Source organism: Physeter macrocephalus, chromosome 8, assembly GCF_002837175.3.
Source record: "Physeter macrocephalus isolate SW-GA chromosome 8, ASM283717v5, whole genome shotgun sequence".
Classification (NCBI taxonomy): Eukaryota; Metazoa; Chordata; class Mammalia; order Artiodactyla; family Physeteridae; genus Physeter; species Physeter macrocephalus.
The window spans coordinates 116949961-116960635 of NC_041221.1; the positions used below are offsets into that span (position 1 = coordinate 116949961).

At 36.2% G+C, this 10675-nt stretch overlaps 1 protein-coding gene across 1 annotated transcript in view; it reads left to right on the plus strand.

Annotated features, from left to right (window-relative positions):
- Positions 1-10675, plus strand: part of HSD17B4 (hydroxysteroid 17-beta dehydrogenase 4) — a 90953-nt gene that overhangs the window by 74704 nt on the left and 5574 nt on the right. The window contains exon 23 of the mRNA XM_007119311.3: positions 5478-5605. Within this exon, the coding sequence (XP_007119373.1) occupies positions 5478-5605 (128 nt within the window). The remainder of the gene's footprint in view (positions 1-5477; positions 5606-10675) is intronic.

Consider the following 10675-nt stretch of genomic DNA (forward strand, 5'->3'; position numbering starts at 1 on the left):
TGCTCCTTCCCCTATCTTGCCATCCAAACAACACCAACAGTGAATCTCTGGGCAGAATGTGTGTCTATGTCGGGATTTTTAAAAACCAAATTAGTGTGAGTCTAGAGAGAATGGGGAGAGTTCTGGTGTCAGTGTTGGTTTTGGCTGTGGAGGAGGAGGAGTCTTAGCTGTGTCTTTTGAGGTTAGGCCTCTCTGAGGCCTGTCGTGCTTGATCATCTAGGAGCAGGAAGGCTGCCTGGGTGAGGACCCTTGCTCTTCTCTGGGGGACAAGAGTGTGTAGTGGAGAGATGTAGCCCCTTGACATGCATAAGAAACCAGAGGGTGGGCCTCAGTGAGGTGCTTTTGGGAAGGAAGCCCAGATCTTGGAATGCTCACTTGCACCTTCTTATCCATACTGATGTGCAAAATATTAATGAAATAAAAAAGAATCAGAAAGAGAGACATTGTAGACTTCTTCAGCTGTTTTGGGAGCTGAAATCAGAACATTGTAGCAAGGTCATCCTGTTGAGTAAAATCTATAACACTATCTATTATTTATTATAAAATAAAAATTTTTTATTGAGGTATAGTTGATGTACAATATTGTATAAATTTCAGGTGTACCCACATAGTGATTCACAATTTTTAAAGGTTGTATTTCATTTATAGTTATTATAAAATATATTTCCTGTGTTGTACAATGTACACAATAGATATATAGCTTATTTATTTATTTATTTATTTAATACATGACATCCCTAGGTTAGTTTGTTTACTGGATCTATACTTTTTTTTTAATTGACATACAGTTATTTTACAATGTTGTGTTAGTTTATGGTATACAGCAAAGTGATTCAGTTATATATATACACATATACATATGTATATACACATATATATATTCTTTTTCATTACAGCTTATTACAAGATACAGTATACAGTTCCCTGTGCGAAACAGTAGGACTTGTTGTTTACCTATTTTATATATATTAGTTTGTATCTGGTAATCCCAAGCTCCTAATTTATCCCCTCCCCTCTTCCCCTTTTGGTAACTATGAGTTTGTTTTCTGTCTGTGAGTCTGTTTCTGTTTTATAAATAAGTTCATATTTTGGATTCCACATATAAATGATATCATATGATATTTGTCTTTCTCTGTTTGACTTACTTTAATTAGTGTGATATTCTCTAGGTCCATCTATGTTGCTGCAAATGGCATTATTTCATTCTTATGGCTGAGTAGTAGTCTATTTGTGTGTGTGTGTGTGTGTGTGTGTGTGTGTGTGTGTGTGTGTATGTGTGTATATACACACACCACATCTTCTATATCCATTCATCCCTTGATGGACATTTAGGTTGTTTCCATGTCTTGACTATTGTAAATAGTGCTGCTATGAATATTGGGGTGCATTATCTTTTCCAGTTAGAATTTTCTCCGGAATTATGCCCAGGAGTGGGATTTCTGGATCATATGGTAACTCTATTTTTGGTTTTTTAAGGAGCCTCCATACTGTTCTCCATAGTGGCTGCACCATTTTACATTCCCACCAACAATGTAGAAGGGTTCCTTTTTTTCCACACCCTCTCCAGCATTTATTATTTGTAGACTTTTTGATGATTGCCATTCTGACTGGTGTGAGGTGATACCTCACTGTAGTTTTGATTTGTATTTCTCTAATAATTAACAGTGTTGAGCAACTTTTCATGTGCTTATTGGCCATCTGTATGTCTTCTTTGGAGAAATGTCTATTTAGGTCTTATGCCCATTTTTTCACTTTTATTTTTTTGATATTGAATTGTATTAGCTGTTTGTATATTTTGGAAATTAAGCCCTGTCTGTTGCATTGTTTGCAAATATTTTCTCCCAGTTTGGAGGTTATCTTTTCATTTTGTTTATGGTTTTCTTTGCTGTGCAAAAGCTTATAAGTTTGATTAGGTTCCATTTATTTATTTTTCCTTTTATTTCTTTTGCCTTGGGAAACTGACCTAAGAAAACATTGGTACAATTTATGTCAGAGAATGTTTTGCCTATGCTCTCTTCTAAGAGTTTTCTGGTGTCATGTCTTATACTTAAGTCTATAAGCCATTTTGAGTTGATTTTTGTGTATGGTGTGAGGGTGTGTTCTAACTTCATTGATTTACATGCAGCTGTCCAGCTTTCCCAACACCACTTGCTGAAGAGACTGTCTTTTCTCCATTGTATATTTTTGCCTCCTTTGTCAAAGATTAATTGACCGTAGATGTGTGGGTTTATTTCTGGGCTCTCTTCTGTTCCATTGATCCATATATCTGTTTTTGTACCAGTACCATGCCATTTTGATTACTGGAGCTTTATAGTATTGTCTGAAGTCTGGGAGGGTTATGCCTCCTGCTTTGTTCTTTTTCCTCAGGATTGCTTTGGCAATTCTGGGTCTTTTATGCTTCCATATAAATTTTAGAATTATTTGTTCTAGTTCTGTGAAAAATGTCATGGGTAATTTGATAGGGATTGTATTAAATCTGTAAATTGCTTTGGGTATTATGACCATTTTAACAATATTAATTCTTCCAATCCAAGAGCATGGGATATCTTTCCATTTCTTTAAATCATCTTCCATTTCCTTTTTCAGTGTTTTACAGTTCTCAGCATATGAGCCTTTCGCCTCCTTGGTCAGGTTTATTCCTAAGTTTTTTATTGTTTTGATACGATTTTAAAAAGGATTTTTTTTTTAAATTTTCTCTTTCTGATATTTCATTGTTAGTGTAAAGAAATGCAACTGTATGTTAATCTTGTATCCTGCTACCTTGCTGAATTTGTTTATCAGTTCTAGTAGTTTTTATGTGGAATTTTTAGGGTTTTCTGTATTTAATATCATGTTATCTGCATATAATGACAATTTTACCTCTTCCCTTCTAATGTGGATACCTTTTATTTCTTTTTCTTGTCTGAATGCTGAATAGACTTCCAGTACTATGTTGAATAGGAGTGGTCATCCTTGTCTTGTTCCAGATTTTAGCAGGAAGGCTTTCAGCTTTTCACCATTGAATATTATGTTGGCTGTGGGTTTGTTATAAATAGCTTTTATTAAGTTGAGGTATGTTCCTTGTATACCCACTTTGGTAAGAGTGTTGTAATTTGTAAGGTATATATTCTAAAACCTTCAAAGATCTCTAAGTCCAAATGTACGTTCTCATCTAACACCTTTCCCTCCCCCATTAAATTCTGTAAAGTATAACTGAAATTTTTTGGACTTTTTCAGTGCATTAATGATTATATAAATACTGAGCTAAAATAATTCATAAAGCTTTTAAAATACATTCTACCATGGGCTTCCCTGGTGGCGCAGCAGTTAAGAATCCACCTGCCAGTGCAGGGGACACAGGTTCGAGCCCTGGTCTGGGAATGTCCCACATGCCGCGGAGCAACTAAGCCTGTGCGCCACAACTACTGAGCCTGCGCTCTGGAGCCCATGCTCTGCAACAAGAGAAGCCACCGCAATGAAGAGTAGCCCCCGCTCGCCGCAACTAGTGAAAGCCCGCCTGCAGCAACAAAGACCCAATGCAGCCAAAAATAAATAAAAATAAAATAAATAAATTAAAAAACCAAAAACCAAAAACCAATGAAGTTTAAAAAAAAATACATTCTACTACAAAAGGAAAATACATATAGCTTGTTTCTTCATTTCATTTAGATTACCCATGACTTGACAGGTATCTGTAAACCTAAGGTGATGGTGGCGGATGATGATCCTCCCGCAGGAGCCATTTGTAGACCATGACTTGAGCCACTGTGGAATGGGGAGTTTCACTCCTTTACCCAAAATTTCTGTATTCTTGCTAAGAACTTCCCCCTTTTTAGCCCTCTTTTCTTTTACCAGCACTAGTTATTAGCTTTCTACAGAAAAAATGTTTTATTGCTTCATAAGAGTCATGGCTGTGAAGCAGCACGTAAAACCAAGTGAATGAGAGGGCAGGTAGACAGCCCTTCATTAGACGGGCCTTCATTAGCTAACAGGCTTATTCCATACTGAAGTATTAAGATGCATGAGTCCAGTTTTATTCCTGAGCAAGACTAGTACATATAGTGGCCCTTACACTTACTTGTGAAGAATTAAAATCATGTCTGTTGAATGCCAGAGTTTTGCTTTTCTTTAGTCTTTCCTTTCTGCCCTCTGACCCCCGCCCCTTATTCTCTCCCTGCTCCCTCCCTGCCTGCCTTCCTCCCTCTCTTTTTCTACCTTTCTTTTTAACTATACAAATAATACATAAAAACACATTTATAATATGTGTGTACCAATAAGAACAGAGTCTTTGTTCTTCATGCCTTACTTTTAGTACCTTGTACATTGTCTGACACCCATAGAAGAAACTTAACAATGAAGTGAGTGAATGAAGCATAAAAAGCAAAAAGGTCTCCTTCTCACTCTTACTTCTTCCCAGGTAACCGTCATAGTCATGTTATTATTTTTTAGTTTAGTTGGCAAGATTCTCTTCTGTGGACAGTGGGAGTGACTTAATTTTCTCTTTGGAGTAGGGCTTGGCTAAGCAGAATGCATGGTTTTGCTTACGTGTGTGTAGCTTTTCCTTGATCCTAAATTGGGAGTTTCCTGACACTCTTAGGGAAAGTGATGCAATCATAGCTCTGTCAAAGCACATTCAAGAGGCTGAAGCTGGATGAGTGGAATTACCTTCCTGGATGACTGGTCTCAGTCATGTGTGAGACAATTAAAACTTTCTAAAATGTAACTTTAACATAAAGCTCTGTAAGTGTTGTATAGAGAGCAATGAAGGCAAATTTTTAAGAGTTTTTCCAGTTACCCAGGCTGTTTCTGGGAGACTTAATCCTTCTGTCAAAAACATTTAAGGGAAAAGATTTTAATTTTAACATTTCTTCACAACAATTAGGGCAATAAACATTTTATAAATAAATTATAGCAAACTAATTAGAATACTTTTTAAAATTTAATTTGACTGTCGTTTAATGCATATGACAGAACCTTTGATGAATTCAGGTTTTTGAAAGGTAATTAGCGTGTGAGTTCCCTTCCCCCACCCCAACCAATATGCAGTTGTTTTAAAATTCAGTTTTCTTCCTTTGTTGACTACGGAGTCTTTATTTGAATCTAAAGGCCTTAACCATATAACTTCCAACCACTTAACTTCCTTATATTATTCTACATTGATTCACATTTCAAATATCTCTGTTGTGTAAACTTCTTCAATGAAGAAAAACTATTATTGATTTGACTGTTTTGAAGATCATATTCTTTATAAAGAGGACATCTCAAAAAATCAAGGATTTAAAATTTTTTTCTAAGTGATAAGTAATATATAATGTATTGGGTTGGCCAAAAAGTTCGTTCGGGTCTTCCATATCTTACAGAAAAACATGGCCAAACCAGTAGAATAAGTACCACAGTAACTTGGAAACTATAAAAATGTCTGCATTTATTTGGTTTATTTTATTCTCATATTGTGAAGAAAAAAATGACAGACATTTGTTTCTTCCTATTTTTCCCAGCTATTGACCTAAAAAATGGTTCTGGAAAAGTGTATCAAGGCCCTGCAAAAGATTCTGCTGATGTAACCATCACGCTTTCAGATGAAGATTTCATGGAAGTAGTCTTGGGCAAGCTTGATCCTCAGAAGGTAAAGTTCTTAAAATGTTCATTTATTTGTCATTGTTGCTTCCTATTTGACAATTGCAGTTTTTTGGCTGACTCCAAAATTCTGATTTATAAGACAGATATCTTGCAACTCTGAGGAAAGACAGAGTTGATAGCAGTATTTGAATTGACAGATCATATATTTTTCTAATGGAGTTTTTCAATTGATACTTTTTAAAACTAAATTTTGGGGTGGAATTCTTTAGCAGATAAACAATGTAAAACCCACATCTAGACCTTTTAATATATTGTTAGTTCAGAGTTGAAAAACCATATGATATTTCATAAAATTAGACATTCGTTCCTGATATATAAAATTAAGAACTTGTCTTAATCATCATTGAAAACTGGAAATAGAAGGATGGAACATAATAGCCAGTGTCTTACTGAAGGTAAAACATTTAGAGACATTTCAGTGGAAAATCATGATTGAAACAAGAGTGCCTTTGCTGGCCATTATGAGGTAATATTATTCTGAAACCTATGGCTAGTCCACAAACACACAAAATTAGATGTAGCAATTAGAATGGAGTAGAAAATTTGAATGATTATGTAGCTAGAAATCCCACGAGAATCAACTGATTGATTCTTAGACCAGAAGAGTTCAAACAAGTGGTTGAATGCACAATAATTATTTAAAAATAGCTTTCACATAGCAGCAAAACCAACTAGAGGATATAATTTAAAAAATTTGTTTGTAATCACTACCCAAACTACAAAGTACCAACGGCTACCCTAACAAGAAAAAGCACAGGGCTTACTTGCAGAAAACTATACAACTTTACAAGGAACGGAGCAATTTGAATAAGGGAGAAAATGTTCAATTTTCCTGGTTAAAAAGACTAATTTTAAAAGAATTGTAAAGTAGTATAGTGGTTAAAAATACGTTCTTTGGCATCAGATAAATCTAAGTTTGAATCTTAGCTCTGCCACCTACTCTCTAAGCTTTAATTTTCTCATTGTAAAATGAATTGTGATAATCCCAAAGGGTTGTTATGATAACTAAATCCAATAATATAGATGAAGAGCTTAGAATAATGCGTGGTACTGAGTGAGCCCTCAGTTAATTCCTTCCCAGGAATTTATTTAGTACCTCCTTTTATTCAGGTGCTAGGTGTGGCTGAACAAGACAGTGCCGATTCTGGGTAGAGCTTAATACTAGAGGGAAATGGAAAAGAAGTATAATTTCAGGTATGAAGAAAAATAAGTCAGAGTAATGGGTTATAGCAGCAGTTGGCAGACTTTTTCTGTACAGGGTCCCCTAATAAATATATTCTAAGCTTTGCAGGTCAGATGGTCTCTGTTGCACCTACTCAGTTCTGCCATTGTAGTGTTAAAGTAGCCATGGATAATATGTAAACAAATGGATGTGGCTGAGTTCCAGTAAAACTTTGTTTACAAAAACAGGCAGCAGACTGGTTTTGGCCCGTAGGCTGTAGTTTGCCAACCCCTGGATTAGAGTGTGACAGGATAGAGGAACTATTTTAGATTGGATTGTCCAAAAAGGCTTGATAGAGACCTGAACAAAGTGAGGGAAGGAGCCATAAGGCTAAAGAAACAACTAGCACGAAGGCTGGAGGCACCGGTAGCTCAGCTTATTGGATACTATAACTGTGAGGAGGCCAGTGGGGAGAGAGGCAGGAGGTGAACAGGGAGAGGTAAGCATGGCTTAGATCACACAGGACCTTGTGGATGTTGGCAAGACAGTTTAGATCTTGTGTGATAGGAAGCTATTGAGCTGTAGAATGACATCTGATTTTTAAAGGTCATTGTGGCTGCTGAGTGGCTAATTAAGAGTTCTTTTTTAAGATATATTTGAGGTGCTTATACATAAAGATTACATGTAGGATTTACAGAAACATTTATATAATTGCTAGGAATATCAGACCTTTAGGGGGGAATGGATTATTCAGTGAATGGTACTGGGCAGTTGCATAGGAAGTGGTAGTGCTTTATGTCATTCCATATACCTTAGTCAGTACCATACAGGATGGAATTAAATGTAAAAAAATTAAAGAAGAAGCAAAACTTGATGAAAACCTAGGTGTTTATTATTCTTAGTGACAGTCCTTAGAGAAGTTCTAATTTAATATTAGGGGTTTTCTAAACTCATTTGGCTCAATTACGTTCTGCCTCACCTCAGTGCTATCTATCATCACTATTCTTCAGTTATCAAAAACCTTATATCCCAGTGTACAGTTTATCTCTCTCTCTCTGTGTCTCTCTCTCTGCATCAACTCTTGTCAACCTTGATGGCTTCCTTCAGGATTTGTAAAAGTGACTTCTCTAACAGATGACTCTTAGTTTATTGATATTATTTCTAATTATCTTTTACTCCATTCTGCATCAGCTTTTGTCTTTATTGGGAGCATAAAATGTACAACTTCCAGTATCTGTTACAAAACATCACCATTTTCCAACACCATCACCTACAGTTTCATTAACTTGTTTTGTTATTCCTGCTACTGCTGTTGAGCTTCATAGAGACCTCCGCTTTGTTGACAACACCACTTCTATCCATCATCTCCCTTCTGTCTTCTCTTTTTGTTCAGCTTAGATTCCATGGTCCATCAGAGTATCTCCCTTGAAAATACCCTCATCTCCCTTGTACCTCTCTCATCTTATATGCCTGGAAAACTCCACCCTATTTTAACCCTACTCTCTGCCATCTTTGCATCTATACCTGAATAGATGAAGACTCCAGGAGAAAAGCCATACAACTAGACAAACTGGCTTCCCTTTAAAATTTTGATTACAAGTCTCAAATAGTCTCTACACACTGTCTAGCAATCTTACTGTGATTTTCCACTAAGCCTCCATTCCTGTTGTCTGAGATGAGTATTTCATACCTGTCTTTTCAAAACTCCCCCATGCCTACCTCTCTTTCATTTTCAGCTGATGATCTTTCTCATGTTCTTTGGGAGAAAAAAAAGGCTTTCAAATGAAAATATTCACTTTCCCATCACAAGATCTATTTCGTCGGCATCTGCACCTGTCCTTTTCTTCCTATACATTACATTGAAGGAAATCTCCTTCTTCCTGTCCCAGACTTCTTCAGTTCTCATCCAGGTATCTACTCAAAGTCATTGCTTCTTCTCCTTTCCACATTTTTCTGCACCATTCTCTCCCATTCTACTACATAATTGTCCCACAGAATAGAGGCAAGCTAACATCTTGATTTTAAAGCAAACACTCTCTCTTGATATCAGATCCCCATCCAGCATGCCATATCATTTCTCTGCTCCTTTTCACAAAAGAATTGTCTAAACTAGCACTGTTGAATAGACATATAATGCGAGCCACATAAGTAATTAAAAATTTTCTAGTAGCCACATTAAAAAAAGGTTAAGAATAAACTCAAAATGGCTTAAAGACTTGAACATAAGACATGACACCATAAAACTCCTAGAAGAGATCATGGGCAAAACATTCTCGGACATAAATTGTTCCAATGTTTTCTTAGGTCAGTCTCCCAAGACAATAGAAATAAAAACAAAAATAAACAAATGGGACCTAATCAAACTTACAAGCTTTTGCACAGCAAAGGAAACCATAAACAAAATGAAAAGATAACCTACAGAATGGGAGAAAATATTTGCAAATGATGCAAACGACAAGGATTTAATTTCCAAAATATGCAAACAGCTCATACAACTCAACAACAAAAAAACAAACAACCCAATGGAAAGATGGGCAGAAGACCTAAATAGACAGTTCTTCAAAGAAGAAATACAGATGTCCAACAGGCACATGAAAAGGTTCTCCACATTGCTAACTATTAGAGAAATGCAAATCAAAACTACAGTGAGGTATCACCTCACCATGGTCAGAATGGCCATCATTAAGAAGTCTATAAATAACAAATGCTGGAGAGGGTGTGGAGAAAAGGGAACCCTCCTACACTGTTGGTGGGAATGTAAGTTGGTGCAGCCACTGTGGAAAACAGTATGGAAGTTCCTTATAAAACTAAAAATAGGGGCTTCCCTGGTGGCGGGAGAGGCCACAACAGAGGGAGGCCCGCGTACCGCAAAAAAAACATAAAAACAAAAAAAACAAAACAAAACAAAACAAAAAAAACTAAAAATAGAATTACCATATGATCCAGCAATCGTGCTCCTGGGCGTATATCCTGACAAAACTATAATTCAAAAAGATTCATGCACCCTTATGTTCATAGCAGCACTATTTACAATAGCCAAGACATGGAAACAACCTAAATGTCCACTGACAAATGAATGGATAAAGAAGATGTGGTGTATACAATGGAATACTACTCAGCCATAAAAAAGAATGAAATAATGCATTTGCAGCAACATGGATGCAACTAGAGATTGTCATACTCAGTGAAGTAAGTCAGAAAGAGAAAGAAAAATACCATATGATGTCACTTATGTGTGGAATCTAAAATATGACACAAATGAACCTACCTATAAAATAGAAACAGAATCACAGACATAGAGAACAGACTGGTGGTTGCCAAGGGGGAGGGGGTTGGGGGAGGGATGGAGTGGGAGGTTGGGGTGAGCAGATATAAGCTATTATATATAGAATGTATAAACAACAAGGTCCTACTATATAGCACAGAGAACTGTATTCAATATCCTATGATAAACCATAATGGAAAAGAATATATAAAAAAAAGAATGTATATATATGTATAACTGAATCACTTTGCTGTACAGCAGAAATTAACACAACAGCCATAAAAAAGAATGAAATAATGCATTTGCAGCAACATGGATGCAACTAGAGATTGTCATACTCAGTGAAGTAAGTCAGAAAGAGAAAGAAAAATACCATATGATGTCACTTATGTGTGGAATCTAAAATATGACACAAATGAACCTACCTATAAAATAGAAACAGAATCACAGACATAGAGAACAGACTGGTGGTTGCCAAGGGGGAGGGGGTTGGGGGAGGGATGGAGTGGGAGGTTGGGGTGAGCAGATATAAGCTATTATATATAGAATGTATAAACAACAAGGTCCTACTATATAGCACAGAGAACTGTATTCAATATCCTATGATAAACCATAATGGAAAAGAATAT